The sequence below is a fragment of the Sesamum indicum genome, linkage group LG7 (assembly GCF_000512975.1).
Source record: "Sesamum indicum cultivar Zhongzhi No. 13 linkage group LG7, S_indicum_v1.0, whole genome shotgun sequence".
NCBI classification, from domain to species: domain Eukaryota; kingdom Viridiplantae; phylum Streptophyta; class Magnoliopsida; order Lamiales; family Pedaliaceae; genus Sesamum; species Sesamum indicum.
The window spans coordinates 3190047-3210508 of record NC_026151.1 but is presented as its reverse complement, the minus strand read 5'-3'; the positions used below and the strand labels follow the sequence as shown (position 1 = coordinate 3210508).

Genomic DNA, 20462 nt, shown 5'->3' with positions numbered 1-20462 from the left:
TATGCATTTTTAACTCTTTTCTTTCTTTCATGTCATTAAAAGCATGTCTTGCTTGACAAAACTTTAGACTTATTATAAGTTGCTTAATTTTCTCGTTTATATCCAATATAAAATGATAGCACACATGCTATCATAAGTTAAAATAGCCCCATCACGTAGAACATATCCGCGCTGCAAGTTGCTTTATTTGCGCTATATGTGAAAATATGATCACGTATCCTTTAAAATTTCTTTATTGGGCGGGTTTATAATAGCGAATACATTATAGTCGAACGTAGATGACACACTTAAGCAACATATAAGTTGCTAGCTTCCATTTTTCCGTTCAGATATCTTTTCAGGATAATTTTGTAAAACTTCAATCAAAATAAACGGTATCTTATATAAGAAACGACTAAGATTAAGCTTATTAACATTTTATTGTGGAGATGTTGGGTTCAGAATTCATTGACAGAGTGTATGAGTGTGTTGGTCCCTGGGAAAAAAATAAATAAATAAATAAATTATCAATGAATAAAGTATTGCCCTACCATACCCAAAAGATAATTTTTATCCCATACACATGCCCTACCTAATAGGTAGAAGACCTTACCTTACCCTACTTTGGACCATAAAATTAAATGAATGGATTGATAGAGTCTAATATTTTAAAATATCCATACTAATTATTAATGCTAATTCCAAAAAAATATTCATTTATCCATTAATTTAAATTATTGAATTCATAAAATTTTAGTAAATCAATCGACTAATTTACTTAATATGTAAAAAAAATTAAATAGTATGTAATCATTTCATTACATATTTTATTTATCTTGATTACCTATTGATATTTTGGCCAAATATGTTAGAGCTTTTTACACTGATTTTAATCACTCAAAAATTAATTTTATAATCAAATTAATCAAAATTTAACTTGACAATTTAAGAAATAAAAAATACGGACAAAATTAAATTAGTTGGACTTGGGTAATATATGGAATAAATAAAATTTGTTAAAACTCAACTTGTAAAAAAATCTATCAATTTCAACATATGCAGGTTCAAATGGACACTTGAGAGATTTAAATAAAAATTAAATATATTATACTTAATTGCATTTATTTTCACCCAACTCTATATTTTCATTCTTAGTTCGAACTTATCTCAATTTCATAATTAATTAATATAAGTGATCCATCATTTGGATAAGATTAAAATTCTTGCTTAAAATTTTAATTAGTTAGTATCGATTCATCATTCTAAAAAAACAAGTTTATTATTTAAATTTCAATAATGATAAATTTCCACCTATCAAAAAATTTAAGTAAATAATTTTATTTTATCGATAGATCATGAAATACTACTAATAAGCTAATTTAATAATATTTTACTTGAACGTAAATTTAAAAAGTACCTTTTTGTTAAACATATTGCAAAAGAAAAAAATAAATAGATCTCGACTAAGTAAGACCCAAACTCTACCCGATATTTTGGGTATAATATGGATATGATGGGATGAGTATTTTACTGGGTAGAATATGAAGAGGGTATGAAAAAAATCACAAATGGGCATTCATTTGGTCTGAATCCCCGAGTAGAATGATATCCGTAGCTGAGGTGCGGCGATGCTCGCCACACTACTACTTCCGCAATCAAATTATAAAGGCAATCAATCATGCATCATTGTTTTTGCCTGACTGATTGAACAGTAAGAGTCAAAGAAAGACGAAAAGGCATATCACATAACTTGATGGAAGGAGAAAGAAACTTGGACAAAAGGGTAAAGCAAAAGCAAAACTAGGAAAGTGAGGTCAGCAAAGACGACCTTAAGATTTTGCCTTAAAATCCCATGTTAAGGAACAGATCCAACAACTTCTTCAGAATAACGCATAGGAAATAATGAATTAATCTTTCTAGTTTAGTTGGAACGAAGAAAAGTAGATAGAAAATTCACAGACAATAGTTCTTATTCTTAAATATCCGGTAACAGGTAGGCAATACTTATATGCATCGTTATTGTTAAATTATTATAATGCAAATTGGTTATCATCCAAAAATCCAACCTTAAAGGTAATGCTAACAGTCAAACATCATTAAATTTCAACAATGTCTGCGAAATTCAAATTACAGTACATTTCAAGATCCAAATGATTTCATGTTAAGCTCACGTAGCCCATGTCATTTTCCTTGATGCAGATTTTACTCAAGTTAAAAACTATGTCACTCACACCATATATACCCAGCCAGCATCAATTAACCAATTTTCAACCTACCCCAAATCTGAACCACAAAACAGAGGGAAATCAGTCTCAGTTTTCAGCTTTTTCTTGTCTTGTAGTCTTTTTGGTGTTAAAGTAACAGAAGAACAACACTCATTATGAAGAAAGAGGGGAAGTGTAGAGTAAAGAGCAGGTAGCAGGCCAAAAAGGGCCTTGTGAGCAGAGTAGTGAGAAGCAAGTACTCACATGGAGAGAGTTATTGATCACTGCCACCTGAAACCACTACTATTTTCTTACCATGGTGAAAAGCTGATGAGTGTTATTGATCACTGCCACCTGAAACCATTACTATTTTCTTACCATGGTGAAAAGTATCTCAGCTTCCACCATTCTAATTTCATTCACATCTTTATTTTACTTACTTTGACCAATTTTAAATTAATCATATAATCAGTACAATATGCTTGTCATGCAAAACTTGATTTGAATAAAATGTTTGTACTTCTCCAAATGCATAAAGATACTTGCTTTTTTCTTTTATTCGCTGAGGAAATTGCTTAGTTGATATAAATTGACAAGGTATATGGTGTTTTTGCCTTAATCATAAATTGGCTTTTTAGATTATACCAGTCAAGATGAAGTGTCAAATAAATGGTTCACTTTTGCACTTCCTTTCTAACTTAACTTTGTTAGCTGTAACTGCAAAGAGAAAGTGGCATAAGTTTAACCAAGATGGAAAACAGGACAAGTAGTACATAGGAACATTAAGCAATATGAAAAAGCTCCTTTGCGAATTTCACTAGCAAATAAATGTATCTAACAATTGCGGTGCCTGTACAATATACAAATCCAATAACCCAGAGAATACATCAAAGAATATTTTCAAATCAGCTAAGAAGATAAGTGGGGTTGCAAGCGAATACCGAGTCCAAATAACAGATATGTCATTATTTTCATAGAAAAATGATGTAATAGAATGGAACATACACTTTTCTTTAAACAGATAGCAGGCCTTCCCCAAGAGTGTTAAAACTTTGGTTGGATGAAAAGAACTTGCGGCAAGCATAAAATACAGCCGAATGGAAAGCAGCTGGGTTATCTATGAATACAAAATGACCAGCCTGCAATCACAGACAAGGAAGTTCGAATCATACTTCGCTTTTAAAAAACAAGCCAAACAGCATAAAGACCAATATAGGATCTCAAGGATTTTTATTTGTACATAAAGCAAGCTAGCAGGCGAGAAAGAAACCTGAGGAACTCTTATGATCTCGCACGGAACCTTCATGTGCTTGCGAGCTTCTTGTGCTCCTTGGTAATCCATCCAATCTTGGAAACCGTATATGAATGTTGTTGGCACCTTCCATTCAGACGCACTGCATCCAACACAGACTAGACCATTACAAAGTGAATGTCGATTGTTTCTCCATTTTTCCAGGTCAAGCGTGAGACCTGGCACGATATATTTGATATATACCATTACCAATTTTAGAGAAGTTAATGACATGATGTGCAATTTGAAGCTAGTGACAGGGTGAAGAACCATAACTGAATCAACAAACCCCATTCCTGAAGAGCTTAGAAAACAAGTGACAATGATTCTTCTAATTTATTTTGAGGACATAGCAAATGCAAATGACTAGTAGATTTCAATGGAAATGAAATCTATATAGTCAAGCCACAAATCTGTTCAAAATATTACGTTTTAAATGAACTGATTCGTCTTGAATTTACAGACATCCACAGATATGCTTGTTGCATGACATAGTTTTAGCATTTCCAGCTTCTGTAATATATATTTCCTGAAGCTCATTTGTTCAGTGGCAACATGAACAAAAATGAACCACATTTTCAGTGGTAAGGCATGATTCATCCAGGATCACCTTCTGCTATATATAGCAGAATCTGTCCAATAAGGCCCAGTAATTTTATCATTTAATTGATACACATATATCAGAGGAAAGTAAGAACAGTTTAGAGTTCATTAGATTGACAGTTCAATTCTGAACCCTGAAGGCCAAACCTTATTTCCTGCCTCCTCATTCATATTTTACTGTTTGGTTAACATGCATAGCATTTAGGTGAAAAGGCTCAAGCATAAGTCTCCAAAGACAAACAGAAACCAACAGAAGCATGACATAACTCACCAGTACAATAGAGGCATTCGAGCAAAGGCTCCAAACGAGAATATATATTTTAAGCACAATTCTCCACTAGCTTTAGCCGCCAGAGTGTGATATACATAATCTTCAGTAGAAGAAGCAGCTTGAGATTAGAACATAATCAGCAAATCTTGGAAATCAAACAAATCAACAGAAGCTACCTGTAAGTAATCTTGATTCATCATCATTCAACATGCTTCCTTGTGAAGCTGAGCCAAATCTAGCACTTGTGTATTTGCGAACCAGGTCCGGACCCCAAGGACCTAAACCCCTTTATTAGGATAAAAAAGGGAGTCAGCATCCACTATAGAAAAACATATTGCTAAATGACAATAGGAATAATCAACAATAGGTTCTATAGCCAAAACTTGAAAGAGACAAATCAATCAGGAAGGGATGATAATACGCATACTTCTTAAGTCACGCATGAATGAGTATCCCAAGTGCAACCCACATGACAGTAAGTAGTATACAACTCTCTACCCATGTCGCATAAGGGAATGAGAGTGGGGTCACAAGAGTGTCAAAATCAAAATCTTAAAATAGCCCAGGCCGTACTTGAACTAAAGCAACAACCACAATATATTCTGAAAAATTAATAATTACAGTCTAAACAATATGTGTATTATCTAACAGGACAGTCGAAGTTACCAATTAATGTTTTATGCTTTGTAGGCCATGAACATGGTACAGCCAAATAGAGTAAGAAGATCAATTAAATCCCAAGTGACCAAACAGAAAACTCTTCTTAAAAGATGACAACTACAGTCCACCTCATATGATATTCCGAACCCCACTCATCGTCATCCCCCTTCCCTCCAAACCGTTCTTTTTCCAGATTGGCTCATCTATTTGTGCAATAGCAAAAGCCCGAGACTGTATTATTATCACATTCACATATATCTCTGACTGTGTTCAATAACATAGCTGCCATTAAACCCAGCAGCCGTGAATCAAGATTATTAACACTGAATAAAGCATGATTTATCTATTCACACTGCAGAACTTAAGGATTTGAAAAGCATCTTAGAGCAGTGCTCCCACTCTTAAGCAGTCCTGTATAATAGGAAAATCAATATCACCTCTCAAAATTTGGCTTGGTGTTTCTTGTTGCAATATATGTGTACCAATCAAAATTGGGGTTTGAATGCTTTGGTGCCAGTTTGAGAAAGGGACCCCAGATAAGCACACTTTGAAACCCATGCAGAGAGATTACCAAATAAGACATGCTAAGAAATATTTAGATCTGCATTCTAGTTTTCTCCCCATGAAAACATCCAGCACGAGCACAAAACAACTCCAAATTGGAGAGATTTGCTAGAAGCAAATGTGGTTGGTAGCAGTCAGACTCAAGCAATTTAAAGAACTCAGTGAAAGTGCAAGAAAGAAATGGCTCAAGAACTGGAAACCCATAGAGGCACCACTATTCTAGCATATTAATTGTTCCTAATTTACGGGAGACAATAAGCACCTTATTATCTTCTGAGGAGTAAAATTAGTCTCCCACAGATGATTTAGCATGGCACCTTTCCATGTTGCTCTAAATCGAGTAAGCCACTCAGATTTATGTTCTGTTTCTGAAGTAAATCCAGCTGGTCCTACTAAAATCAAGTGCTGAACATGCTCAGGATGCTGCAATAAACATTATACGTGGTATCAACTGTGGAAAAGAAATCACTTGCACTAACAGACTTATCAGTAGAAGGTTTATATACGAGAAAACAATAAATCAGGATCCACCTTGAGCGCATATTTGGCAGCAACGTATCCTCCAAAAGAATGTCCAAGTAAAATGAAGTTGCTAAGATTTTTCGCTTTACGCCATTCCTCAAAGGAATCAATGAACCACGCTTCGGTTTCTGCACCACAATGCCACGCATTTAGAAATTGATATATTATAAACTCAAATATGAACTTCACCTGATGAATTCTCCATAGAGAGAATCAAAGAACTAAGAATTTCATTCTGACATCCCTTTGAAACTGAGAGGAGTAATATCAAACATTTGGCAGACAGAAATACATTAAAACAACTAACCTTCAGTGCTTTTACATGTGAAGTCAGGCCTACTGGATCCACCCCAACTGCATAAAAGAAGGTACATTGAAGATGAGTCTACTGCTAAAGTTTATCCTATTTAGTTATTTTCTTGTCTAAGGATCATTGCTTTTCCTTTTCTCCGTTTCTTTTGAAACAAACAAGGCAAAATCTATTTGGAAAAATAACAAAGATGATGAATATTTGAACTCATATTTGTTGTTCTTGCATTGGTTACAGTGGGTTTTTGCAAAAACTTTGGCACTATTTTTAGCAATCTCTACCTGAAAAAAAAAAAATTAAAAAATTATGATTAAGACTTGAAGTCAATTCTCCAAAATACATTCACATTTTCAAGGAGAAAAATCAATCCAAACGAATGTAACACTTCCCCTACTAGATCAACAATCAAACAATCAAATTCTATATCATATAATTATACCAAACTATGAATTCCAAATGATAAAGTAAACAGCTAAAAGTTTAAATTGCAAGATAAACATCCTGAACTGCATGGTTGACTTGAACCATGATAGCAGCATATATGATGCAGGAAAAGGAAGTTGCACTCACCCAAGTTGATCAATTGCTATCACTTTAAAATGATTAGCAAGCGCATCAAAATTACGGAAAAAGAAGCCTTGAGAAGCACCATATCCATGCACCATCACCAGCGTCGGAGACCCCTCTTTGCTATCGAACGTCACCGTATTAATAAACCTCGGTTCATTGCTCGCCGACCGAAACCAACGGATTTTGGAACCCGGCGGACCCGACCCAATATTAACCTGCTCTTGCTCATACGGGGTCCTACAGAATCAAAATTAAAACTTAAAAAACACCCAAAACATCAAATTAGGGCATATCCAAGTCCCCTTACTTGACAAGAGAGAGGAGACGTTTCTCCGCGGCGATAATATGATCAGTGGAGGTAGGTATCCATCGCCAAAAAGAAGGCCACAAGGAGCGTCTCTTTGTAGTGTCTACGGTGGCGGCCGCGGTGGCGGATGAGCTAACTTCCTCCGCCATTTTGGGTAGTAAGTTCCGTGAGGATCTGGACCACCTCCGCAAACCAACACTCATGCGATTGAAAAGCTTGTGCTTTGTGTGTTTTCTTATGAATTCGATTCAAAAAGTGAGATAATTTTGGTAGGGATCCCAATCAAGTAGGAATTTTTCTGAATGCTTTTCGTGCAGTGTATATAATACAGTTCATGTATATATATGTATCATGTGGTGAAGAAGATGTTCAAAGTTTGACTATGTGGTGAAGTTCTAGGAAGGTCGGTAGACTCTGAGGCCGTCCCTCAAGGCTCAAGCTATTCTCTTTTTATTATTATTTTTACTTTATTATTATATTCTTATTTCTCTCCTAATTGAATTAGTATAGCATTGATTTGAACACAGCTTCTTTCATCTTTCCTATATTAATTGGTGTTAATTATATTTAAATCCTATTTAAAAATATAAAGTTACACTCCCACAAACTCTTCAAAAATTTTCTATTTACATTTGACTCCCTCTCGTTAGAGTTTGAACGAAAAATATTAACGTCAACAAAAAAACATTACATAAAATTTTCAATTATATCCCTTATTTAATATTTTTATACTTATTAGGATATAAATGTAACATATATATTGGACTGAAGTTAACATTATTATAATTTTTCTAAATATAAAATTATTACATGACAATATTAATTGCGGAAAAAAAATAAAAAAATTATGTTTCCTAACATTGATATTTCTCATCCAAATTATAATGAAATGGGATTAGATATTATGGATTTTTAAAGGGATGTAAGTGAAAATTTGAAATCCTCTTTGAAAAAGGTGTAATTATTATTTTTGAACAAGTCAATAGCTAGTTATTATATTTCTTTAGCCAAAAGGATTGTACAAAAGGGGAGGAAGTGGTGCGTTGAAACGTAACAGTGTGCATCTTCTAGCAAACTAGAGGACAAAGAACCGGGCATGTTTTGGTATACAAGTTGAAAAGTGGATCAGCAGCCGCCACATTCGCCAGTTTACTTATTTATTTATTTTTGACGGGAAAAGAAAACAATCCCATTAAGACACCATATCTGAAGCTACAAGAAGGATGGCTGCTGGGGGAATCATAGTCACCCTCAACAGAGCCATGAGCAATCTTGGCAAAGAAATGAGCAACTGCATTGCTAGACCGCTTTACAAAGGAAAATGCACACGACTGAAAAATTAAGAATGTCAGCGACAATCGGCCCCACTGTCTAGAAATCCCGTTCCCGAGCACAAAGTGTGTGAATCAAATTGGCGCAATCCCCTTCAGAAATCACTGACCTCCAGCCCGAGCGAAGCGCCAGGAGAACCGCCCCCCTTGCTGCCGATGCCTCAGCTAGTTCCCCATTCGCGGGGGGGGGGGGGGGGGGGGGGGGCTTGCTAACGAGAGGAAACTGAGACCCCAGCCTGCTTTCAGAGCTACATGACTGAATAAGAAATGAGTGCAGATAGTGACAAGCAAAGGATACCACCTGATGGGGATCAAAACAAGCACCTTGCATACCTTGCATGAGTTTGCGATTCCTACTCCACCACACAGACCAGCACAAACACAAGAACAAACCAAACTCCCTAGCATCTAACTTGGAAGACATAGACTGCAAGCAGGCATCGAAAACCAATGAGGAAGAGAGAACAGAGGTAAAAGGAGAAAGACCCCAAACCTGCCGAGCAAAAGGACAATGAAACAAGATGTGCATAGTATCCTCCTTCCTATCGTGACAGAAAGGTCAACCCCCGGGGAACTCTCGCAACCGCTTAGTGAGGTTTACACTAGTTGGGAGAGCGTTGAGACACACCCACCAAGCGAACACCTTAACCTTTTTGAGGAGCTTTGACTGCCACAATTTCCCCCGAGCCCACCTGCCGTCTACACTCTACACCCTGCTCGGAATGTTAGGAAATGGATCGGGTCAAGATGGACAACAGCGGAATATGAAGGCGATAAAAGACACACGAATTTGTTAACCCAGTTCGGATATAAATCCTACGTCTGGGGGCGATACCAAGCCAGGAGAAAACACTCAAAGAGGAGGAATATTGAGGAGTACAACACACACACACACACTAGTATGTAAGTCTTCACCACACGTGAAAGACAACACTCACTCTCGTCTCAACTCTTTCTTTTATCTCTCTATTATACAGAGAACTTATATGTTTTTCTCTCTACTCTACGAAACAATGCTAATAAGAGTAGTATTTATAGCCATGACTTATCCTTTTCCAACTCAACTTGGGATTTCTAAGTTGAATCGAGTTATCCTTCTCCAACTCAACTTGGGATTTCTAAGTTGAATCGGGTTATCCTTCTCCAACTCAACTTTGAATCGGGTTATCCTTCTCCAACTCAACTTTGAATCGGGTTATCCTTCTCCAACTCAACTTGGGATTTCTAAGTTGAATCAGGTTATCCTTTTCTTCTTCAAATCAATCTTCACAACTTAACAATCTCCCACTTGAAGATTGATTAGCTTTTCTCCACTTCTTTCTTAGTACCGCCGGGTTTGTCCACTCTAGTCATCAAGGCCAGTCGAAGCCGTACACAGCTTCAACTTCTCCATCGCAACCGCCTTGGTCAGCATGTTTGCAGGGTTCTTTTCTCCTTGGATTTTCTCCAACTGCAGTGCCTTCTTCTCCAGAAGTTGTTGGATGAAATGGTACTTAATCTCGATGTGCTTTGTCCGCGAATAGAACGCGGGATTCTTTGCCAGATGGATCGCACTCTGGCTATCGCTATGAAAAATCACATCTGCCTGAGGTTTCCTTAATTCACCCAAGAAGTGTTGCAGTCAAATGAGCTCCTTAGCCGCCTCAGTAACTGCCACGTACTCAGCTTCCGTCGTGGACAGTGTGACAACCTTCTGCAGCTTTGAGACCCAGGATACGGCTGTACCGCCATATGTGAGCACGTACCCTGTAGTGCTCCTCCTTTTGTCATAGTCACTCCCTGCAAAATCAGCGTCAACAAACCCAAACAAGGTAAGCTTGCCCTTACCAAACACCAATGCTCGGTCCTTAGTACCCCTTAGGTACCTAAGAATCCATTTCACAGCTTCCCAGTGCATCACTCCTGGATTGCTCATAAAACGGCTAACTACTCCCACTGCATGTGCTATATCCGGTCGAGTACAGATCATAGCATACATCAGGCTCCCAATTGCTGAGGCATACGGTGTGACTCTCATCTTTGCACGTTCGGAGTCAGTCTGGGGCGAATCACTGTTGGATAGTTTGAACTGATTTTCCAATGACATTCTAACCGGTTTTGCATTTTTCATCTTGAATCTGCATAATACCTTCTCAATATAATCAGATTGAGATAACCACAATTTACCAGTACATTTGTCCCTTGTGATTTTCATGCCCAATATCTGCCTTGTTTTGCCAAGATCTTTCATGTCAAACTTCCTCGACAACTGATCCTTGAGCCTATTGATCTCCTTGACATTTGATCCTACTATCAACATGTCATCAACATACAGGAGTAGAATGATAAAAAACTCATCGAACCTCTTCACGTAGCAGCAATGATCAGCGTTGCATCTAGAGAAATCTATCTCTAGCATGAAGTTGTCAAACTTCCTGTACCACTACCGTGGAGCCTGTTTCAATCCATACAGGCTTTTCTTCAGGCGACACACCTGCTGATCATCTCCATTATACCCCTCTGGCTGTACCATGTATATCTCCTCCTCAAGATCCCCGTGTAGGAAGGCTGTCTTCACATCCATCTGTTGTAACTCCAAGTTCTCTGCCGCTACCATGCTCAACACAAGACGAATAGTAGTTAACTTGACAACAGGTGTAAAAACATCAGTAAAGTCAATACCGTATCTTTGTTGGAATCCCTTTACTATGAGTCTTGCCTTGTACCGCTTCTTCCCGTCTGATTCTTCCTTAATCCGATAGACCCATCTGTTTTGTAGGGCCTTCTTTCCTTTTGGGAGCTGACACAATTCCCATGTGTCGTTTTTCTTCAACGAGTTCATCTCGTTCATCGCAAGCTCCCACTTGCTCTTGTGGGCATCGTTGACTGCCTCTGCGTAATATTCGGGTTCCTCACAATCATACAAAAGGAAGTAATAAAGAAAGGGGGAGTACCTATCTGGGGCCCTTCTCAGCCTCGGTTCTCGACCCAGTGCCAAGAGTGTGTTGCTTTCAGCAATCGATTCCTCCGATGCTGGTTCTGGCTCTATCTCCGTCTGTTCGGTTTCGTTCGTCTGAACTCCCACTGAATCTGTATCTGCTCCCGGAATTTGAAATATCGAGATCAACAAATTCCCTTTCCTTCTTGTCATCGTCCGGGCTTACCTTCCTGTCGTTGTACATTACATCCTCATTGAATATAACATTCCTCCTGCGAATTATTTTCCGGTTTTAATCATCCCAGAATCTATACCCAAATTCATCAGTCCCATACCCAATGAATGTACATTTAATCGACTTAGCATCCAGCTTAGTCCGATCATCGTTCAAAATATAGGCTGAACAACCAAAAGTACGTAAGAAAGAAAGATCCACTTTCTTACCACTCCATACCTCTTCTGGTATCCTGTTGTTCAACGGGACAGAAGGCCCTTGATTGATCAAGAAAGCAGCCGTGTTGACTGCATCTGCCCAAAACATCTTTGGCAGTCCGCTCTTCAATCGCATGCATCTCGCACGCTCATTCAGTGTTCTGTTCATCCTCTCAGCAACGCCATTTTGCTGAGGTATCCCCGGGATTATTTTCTGCATTCGGATTCCATGGTCGGCGCAGTAATTCTTGATACCTTCATTGCTGTACTCGCCACCGTTATCCGATCTGAGACATTTCACTTGTAGACTTGTCTCATTTTCCACTAGTGCCTTCCATCTCCTGAATGTGTCAAAGGCATCAGATTTTCTTTTTAAGAAATACACCCATACCTTTCTAGTGGAGTCATCGACGAATGTCATGTAGTACGTTGATCCACCAAGAGATGACACTGGTGCTGGTCCCCACAAATCGGTGTGAACAAGCTCCAACTTTTCTTTCCTCGGAGTTCTTCCTGTGGTCAAGAAGCTCACTCGCTTCTGCTTTCCGAACACGCAGTGTTCACAATGACCCACCTCTACCGATTTTAACTCGGGCAACCGTCCTTTCGACTTCAGTACGTTCATTCCTTTCTCGCTTATGTGGCCCAAGCGATTGTGCCACAAGTTAGCCTGCGATACAGTTCCTGCAAAGGGGATGTTTGAACTGGATCCTCCCGCCATGTAGAGCGTTCCCGACTTTAGTCCTCGTGCCAAAGTCATTGCTCCCCGACTGATCTTCCATTTCGCGTCTCCAAACGTCATGTGGAATCCATCACTGTCCAGCTGTCCGACTGAGATCAAGTTCCTCTTCAGTCCTGGTATGTGTCTCACATCATGTAGGGTCCAACATGACCCATTCGTTGATTTGATCCGCACATCTCCCTTTCCTACAATCTTGAGGGGTTTGTTATCTGCAAGATAAACTAAGCCAAAATCACCTGAGGTGTATGGCTCCATGATGTCTTTGTTGCTGCATGAGTGGAATGAGGCCCCTGAATCCAAAACCCAATCATCGGAAGAACTGCTCACACTCAACAAGAGTGCATCCGTGATCTCTTCCGTCGCGGCATTCGCTGTCCGGCCCTCCTTTTCCTTCTTTGGCGCCCGACATTCGCTTTTCATGTGTCCGGGCTTCTCGCAGTTCCAACACACCATCTCCTTCTTGCCCTTGTTCTTCCCCCTGGACCTTGACCTGGACCTTCCACGGTATTTACCCCGTGTGTCAGGTCTCCCTCTGGACTCTGTATGTAGCGCAGAGCCAGATGATCCACCCGTTTGCTTTCTACGGGTTTCCTCGTTCAACATCATGTCTCTGATGTTGTCGAACTTCATCTTCTCCTTCCCAGACGAAGTGCTCACCGAAGTAACAACCACATCCCAACTGTCAGGTAAAGATGAAAGCAAAATTAACGCTTTTACCTCATCGTCAAACACAATATCCACAGACGCCAGCTGTGTCGTGAGTTGGTTGAAGTCATTGAGGTGATCGGCCACCGACTTCCGCTCCTCCATCTGCAACCTGAATAGTTTTTTCATCAGCATAACCTTGTTCATTGCTGAGGGTTTCTCGTACATATCGGCAAGAGTCTGTAGAACTTCCTTCGTGCTCTTTGCTCCCTTCACATGATAGGCGACATTCCGAGAGAGCGACAGGATTATTGCGCTCATCGCCTTTCGATCGAGCACCTTCCATTCTTCATCACTCGTCTTCTCGGACTTCTCTGCAAGTGGTTCGTACAGGTCCTTCCCGTACAGGTAGGCCTCCATCTGCATACGCCAAAACCCAAAGTCGGAACCATTGAACCGTTCGACTGGAAACTTTCCCTCCATCTTAACTCCTTGAACCAGGCTCTGATACCAGTTGTTAGGAAATGGATCGGGTTAAGATGGATAACAGGTGGAATATGAAGGCGATAAAAGACACACGAATTTGTTAACCCAGTTTGGATATAAATCCTACGTCTGGGGGCGATACCAAGCCAGGAGAAAACACTCAAAGAGGAGAAAAATTGAGGAGTACAACACACACACACTTGTATGCAAGTCTTCACCACACGTGAAAAACAACACTCACCCTCGTCTCAACTCTTTCTTTTCTCTCTACTCTATTCTACTTTGCTCTATAAAACAATGCTAATAAGAGTAGTATATATAGCCATGACTTATCCTTTTTCCAACTCAACTTGGGATTTCTAAGTTGAATGAGGTTATCCTTCTCCAACTCAACTTTGAATCGGGTTATCCTTCTCCAACTCAACTTGGGAATTCTAAGTTGAATCAGGTTATCCTTTTCTTCTTCAAATCAATCTTCACAACTTAACAATCTCCCACTTGAAGATTGATTAGCTTTTCTCCACTTCTTTCTTGGTACCGCCGGGTTTGTCCACTCTAGTCATCAAGGCCAGTCGAAGCCGTACACAGCTTCAACTTCGCCATCGCAACCGCCTTGGTCAGCATGTCCGCAGGATTCTTTTCTCCTTGGATCTTCTCCAGCTGCAGTGCCTTCTTCTCCAGAAGTTGGAGGATTGGATTTATTTAAGTTAGATTGTGCATTCCCCACAACATAATCGAAAACTTCTACATAATCAATTATGTTACCACTAGTTAGGATTTAAGCGTTCACCAAGTCTTCAACCGGAATGAGAGATTTAGCTAGACATGCTCATGGACGAACGCATGAAAAGCAAAATAATATAAAAACGTAGAGAAATAAAAGAGTTCAAAAGTTGTCTCTGAAAGTGAATTACATCACCTATTTATAATAGCTAGATACCTAGTTGTACTAGGATTAGAAGTAGATTCCTAGTTGAACTAAAAGACCTATAGAAATAAAATTATAATTCTAGTTAAACTCTTCCTTCATCAGAGGTAGTCCAAGCAGCTCCAAACTCTTGCCAAAAATTGAGTTTGAGTCTTGTTTGAATTTCCATTTTGGTGCTTTTCTTCATTTTTCATTTCTTTGTCCTAATGAGTTTGAGTCTTGTTTGAATTTCCATTTTGGTGCTTTTCTTCATTTTTCATTTCTTTTGTCCTAATGCTGCAAAATAATATTTAATTAGGAGCATTTGATCACAAAATAGGCTAAAATATTATATAAAATAAGCACAAAATGCGATCCTATCAAAAACACTCAAAGAGGAGGAAAATTGAGGAGTACAACACACACACACACACACTAGTATGTAAGTCTTCACCACACATGAAAGACAACACTCACTCTCGTCTCAACTCTTTCTTTTATCTCTCGATTATACAGAGAACTTATATGTTTTTCTCTCTACTCTACTCTACTCTACGAAACAATGCTAATAAGAGTAGTATTTATAGCCATGACTTATCATTTTCCAACTCAACTTGGGATTTCTAAGTTGAATCGGGTCATCCTTGACTTCTTCAAATCAATCTTCACAATTTAACACGGAACAGATTATGAACTGCCATCACACTCCTCCAAGTATAGGAAGGGCGCGTTCCCAAAGTAGAAGTAAAAACGTCACGATTAGGGAAAATTGGGCTTTGAGAACTCATTAAGCAGTTTCTCGGGTTGGGTCAAGAGATGCCATAATTGCTTCGCCAGCATAGCAAGGTTGAAAAGCTGGAGCTCCCGAAAGCCCAGGCCTTCACCAATTTGCTTTCACATAAGCGTTGCCAAGAAACCTAAATGAGTTTTGTGTTTTCCCCGGATACTCCACCAAAACTTAGAGATCATACTTTGAATTTCATTCAACAGTGTAGTCGGTAGCTTGAAACATCCCATTGCATAGGTCGGGACGGCTTGGATGACGGATTTGATAAGAACCGCTTTTCCCCCTTGGGCCAACAACTTATCATTCCACCCTGTAACTTTACTCCAAACCCGATCTTGGATAGTAGCAAAAAAGTCTCGCTTGGGGCGTGCAATTTTGGAGGGGAGGCCCAAGTATAGCTCCATTTTGTTTTCCCTGAGGATAGTGAGTTCATCTGAAATGAAAAGACACATATCCTCCCTTGTATTCCTGCTAAAAGCTATCGAGGACTTTTAGAAGTTTATCACCTGGCCCGATGCCCCTCGGTGAACGGCCAAAACATCCTTTATTTCCTTTGTGCTCTCGAGGGAAGCCTGGCAGAAAATCAGAGTGTCGTTTGCAAAGAGGAGATGGGAAATAGACGGAGCACCCCTACAAACAGTGACCCTGCAGCCTGCTCACCTGTTCGGCGTTATGGAGAAGAGAGCTAAAAGACTTTGTGCACAACAGAAACAGAAACAGAAACAGGAGGGAGAGGGTCTCCCTGACGGAGTCCCCTCTCAAGGATAAGGGACCCAAAACTCTTACCACCTAACATAAACGAATACGAAACCAACGACACACAAAGCATAATAAGACAAACGAAAGGGGGAAGGAAACCAAGTTTGGATATCACCTGTTCCAAAGAGAACCATTCAACCTTGTCATAAACTTTGCTAACATCCTACACTATCCAGCCCTGTCCTCCATTGGACTTAGTATTCAAGAAGTGGTTAAGTTCAAACGCAAGCAAGATATTATCATAAATGAATCCACTAGGAACAAAGGCAGACTGAGTAAGAGAAATGATTCTATCTAACAGATTTTTCAACCGATTCGCAATGGTTTCTGATGCAATTTTATACACAACATTTTGTAGACTAATTGGTCGAAACTGGGTGAGATACTCAGGATGCTTGCATTTTGGGATAAGAACAATATGCATGGAGTTTAAGCCCGGGGGCGTGCAACAAGAATTCAACAGATTAAGAACACAAGTCACAACATCACTACCGACAATATGCCAAAAAAGAATGTGTGTTTTTTTATTTCATGTTCTTGGTCTATTTTGTATTTAACAATTTGTGCAATATTGACATGTAACTACTAGTTACATAAGCCATTTTTTTTAAATGTTGCGGAGTGCATAGAGTTAAGGAGAAATGTATTCCCTTGACAAAGTTGAAGTAGAAGGTTAAATCCATATCATCAGCACAAGCATTGGTAAATCACAAGTGAACTGCATAAGACCTAATTCTGAGAACAAAATCACCAGTTTTAAAACAAAAGAATTTTGAATGAAAACTATTCAACACTTCCTGATTCTGTCAAGTTGCAGAGAACGTGCACCAAGAAAACTACCATAACGACTAGTAAGTATGAAACTTAAAAGTAGACCGATCCTTGGAAAAATAATACAACAATTGTTTTACACAAATCAAATTGGTTTCTTGCAAGATACACAGCACCATAAAAATATAAGAAACTTTATTCAGGGAAAAGGGAAAACCGAACTTGTCATCTACAATCTACCGCCATACACATCAACCGCTCAATTTTTCTGGCCACTCATTTCCCACACACATATCAAAGCTTGAACCTAGAAACAATGCCATGGCCAAGCTACCATGCTAACCAGGAGAACAATAATTATGGTTCTTGACAGGAAGAAACTCCATAAATCGTCGAGTTTGACGTACTCCTCTAGTCAGCTCTAGACTGACCAGCACGAGATGAAAGGATGATACCAACAATGAGGCCATAAAGTGCCAAGGCTTCAGCAAAGATAAGGATAAGGATCATTCCAACAAAGAGCTTTGGTTGTTGTGCATTGGCCCTGTCACAGAGAATAACAAGGTGAGAATGATTACAATTGTAACTCATAAGGAAAAGAACAGACATCGAGTTTCATCTCCAGGAAAATTGGAAGGAAAGCAGATAACTGATAACCCAATACAAAAAGGATCACCTATGTCATCATGGCACCGCATTTTTAATTGAGTGACAATAACAACAAATTCTCTAGATTAAAATCCTCATTTTCCTTTTTCTCCTCAAAAACTTAAAAGCAAATAGACAACTGAATCCAACAATAATCTATAATTTTGCTCAATTGCATCTAATGGACTAAGCTATTCTCTATTCTTCCTGCCCTAGTTTTACTTAGCCTTCTTAAACTAAGGAGAACGGAAGTACTAATTGCATGATATGTAGAGTTATAACCCAATTTTAAAGAAACATAAGATATCACAGAAAGCTTTATGGCCACCACTCTAAGCTTTCTACTTAGATTTACATTTCAACCATAGAACCCAAGTAGTGACATGACAATCGAACAACCAGAACACAAACTTCAAGCTGCCTGACAATCAATTTTTGCTTACACTATTAAGAACAGATATGAAGGGAGTGATTATAATGGACTAGGATCAATAAAAAATTTGTGAACGCACAGATCTGTGTACTCATATTGACCAATACATATACATATCTATGAAACAACACTGAACTACCATGTGCTTGATCAGTAACAAAAGCATTTACAGAAGATTCAAACAATGCAGTATAAAAGGTTTCATGGCAGAACTTCACATTATCAAATGGCAAGAAGAGACGGATGAATAAACACAAATTCAGTACAAAAGGAATGGCAGCTGCTAATTCCTAATAAGATCATAACAAGCCACTCGTCACCCTTTCCATAATCCAAATGAGCAATTGCTGAAGAAATCTTTCCCATGTACCAAAAAAAGTAAAACTTCTAACCAGTCAGTAACTGAAATTACATGCCGATAAACATGAATAACAAATCAAAACATTTCGAATCATAATGACCAACAAATCAAGTCCAAAGCGGATCTATGAAGAAAATAACAAATTACCTAACACCAGCATCTCCGACGATACCGATAGCCATACCAGCAGCAAGACCAGCGAGACCACAAGCGAGTCCAGAAGAAAGGTGAGCATAACCGTCAAACAAGTAATAAGACTTGGCCTTAGGGTTAATACCGGTACTGATAATCACAGCAATAATCATAAATACCCCGGTACTGATAATCACAGCAATAATCAAGCCATAAATACCCAAGACACCAGCCATGACCACAGGAACAATAGACTTCATCACGAGCTCCGGTCTCATCACACCCATCGACGCCACACCGACGCCGCTCTTCGCCGTGCCGTACGCCGCTCCCATACCTAAATCAAAAACAGAGTCGATCAAATTCCTGCAGCCACAACCTTAGATCTGAAAAATAGGTACCGAATACAGTAGCATATAGCTTACAGGAGAAGACGAGGGCGGCAGCGGCGCCGAGAAAGCCGAAAAAGGGTGCCGTTTCATCGCCGCTGAAGGTTGACGACATTTTTGATCGATCTGTAGCTCTGCAGAGTTCAGATCCAACGAGAGAAAGAGAGAGAGAGAGAGAAATAGTTGGATTAATAGAGACCCCTTTTATTATGTTATTATTATATTATATAATTTTTGCAACGCAACTGTCACGATTTTGTTTAATTAAAGGAGTGATGAGGAAGTGGATGACTTGTCCCTCCCTCACTTCGATCCATTTTCAACTTTACAATTTTGCCCCTCTCCCCACCAATATACATATGTATATATATATATAATAATCCTTTCTCCCTCTTCCATTTCCAATAACTAATAATTAGATGAGCATAATTCTTTAATATTACATCTATTTTTTTCATTTAATAATATATGTATACAACATAACATATTATTATTAAATTTAGAAAAAAAAAGTGGGGATAAAAAATAATAATATAATATTTAGAGAAAAAAATTGCATGAAAATTAAAAAAAATTTGGGAAAATGAGAACTTAGATAATAAATAAAAAAAATACAAAATGTCAAACAAGTAAGGCAAGACACAAAAAGCTCCTCTCTCTTAATAATAAAAACTTATGTCTGGCACACTTAAATGAGTTTGCATAATAAATTTAAAATTTTAAAGATTAATAGTTATTTTTAAAATATATTTTAATTGCATAAATTTATATATTCAAAAATATATTTTTTTGGCCTCTGAAACAGTAAATGTTGCATTTTTGGGTCTTTGTCCGGATGGATTTTCTGTTTGTTTCTCTATTGCAAATTCATTTTACAGTGTGCAATAAATACGTACTGAAATGCATTTGTAAACAATAATTCAAGATATATTATATTAAAGAACAAAAGATGAAGAAAGAAATTTGATGATATTCACTTCTTTTACAAGTACAATTGTGATTAGCGTAACCTTTCGCTTCACAGTAACATAGGAAAAAGGGAGAACCGTACGTTAACAAGAGGAAAGGATAAGTACATACGTCAACCAACGTAATGATTAGACTGTTTCTTGCCGCTAATGTACTGAGAATTTTATTGCAACTGTTTTAATCAAACCGCGAAACCTTTACGCGAATTCTGCAGAGACTTGAAGAGATTCTTGAAACAAGAAAAATAGACTTTACCCGAACAGATTCTTGAACATCCGCGCATATGTGTGTCTTTTAGTGAGAAACGCGTATCTCTCTCTGGTTTACGCTTTTAGTTTCTCTCACTTCGTTCCTGCTCTGGCCGGATGGATACGGTCTTTGACCTGGGGTCTTTAGCAAATGAGCTGTTTCTCCTGGAAAAACACAGCAAATAGCCACAAGAATATCAGTTTTCAGCGAGTGTATGTATACC

General features: G+C 38.5%; 2 protein-coding genes across 3 annotated transcripts; both read right to left on the bottom strand.

Moving 5' to 3' along the window:
* LOC105166076 (probable 1-acylglycerol-3-phosphate O-acyltransferase) lies at positions 2968-7682 on the bottom strand. Its single transcript, XM_011085297.2, has 9 exons — positions 7282-7682; positions 6975-7211; positions 6402-6448; positions 6104-6222; positions 5835-5995; positions 4525-4634; positions 4349-4448; positions 3454-3577; positions 2968-3322 (listed from the first exon to the last, which is right to left on the bottom strand). Exons 1-9 carry the CDS (start codon positions 7482-7484, stop codon positions 3197-3199), a joined length of 1227 nt encoding a protein of 408 aa, XP_011083599.1. The 5' UTR covers positions 7485-7682; the 3' UTR covers positions 2968-3196.
* Positions 17144-19222, bottom strand: LOC105166075 (V-type proton ATPase 16 kDa proteolipid subunit). 2 transcript variants are annotated; one of them, XM_011085293.2, is made up of 4 exons: positions 19058-19222; positions 18841-18969; positions 18648-18804; positions 17144-17602 (listed from the first exon to the last, which is right to left on the bottom strand). In XM_011085293.2, the coding sequence occupies exons 1-4, from the start codon at positions 19134-19136 to the stop codon at positions 17470-17472; spliced, it is 498 nt and encodes a 165-aa protein (XP_011083595.1). In that variant the 5' UTR covers positions 19137-19222; the 3' UTR covers positions 17144-17469. The 2 variants fall into 2 exon arrangements, with proteins under 2 accessions (XP_011083595.1, XP_011083597.1); XM_011085295.2 differs by having other exon boundaries at positions 18648-18969.

Bases quoted from the DNA above. Each gene is read 5' to 3' on its own strand.
- LOC105166076 (XM_011085297.2), bottom strand. From the start codon at position 7,484: ATGAGTGTTGGTTTGCGGAGGTGGTCCAGATCCTCACGGAACTTACTA. The intron at 6,223-6,401 runs GTTAGTTGTTTT...ATTGTGGTGCAG, and splicing joins CACATGTAAAAGCACTGAAG to AAACCGAAGCGTGGTTCATT. The intron at 5,996-6,103 runs GTGGATCCTGAT...TGTTTATTGCAG, and splicing joins CTGCCAAATATGCGCTCAAG to CATCCTGAGCATGTTCAGCA.
- LOC105166075 (XM_011085295.2), bottom strand. From the start codon at position 19,136: ATGTCGTCAACCTTCAGCGGCGATGAAACGGCACCCTTTTTCGGCTTT. The intron at 18,970-19,057 runs GTAAGCTATATG...TTTTTGATTTAG, and splicing joins TGCCGCCCTCGTCTTCTCCT to GTATGGGAGCGGCGTACGGC. The intron at 17,603-18,647 runs GTAATTTGTTAT...TCTCTGTGACAG, and splicing joins GTCGGAGATGCTGGTGTTAG to GGCCAATGCACAACAACCAA.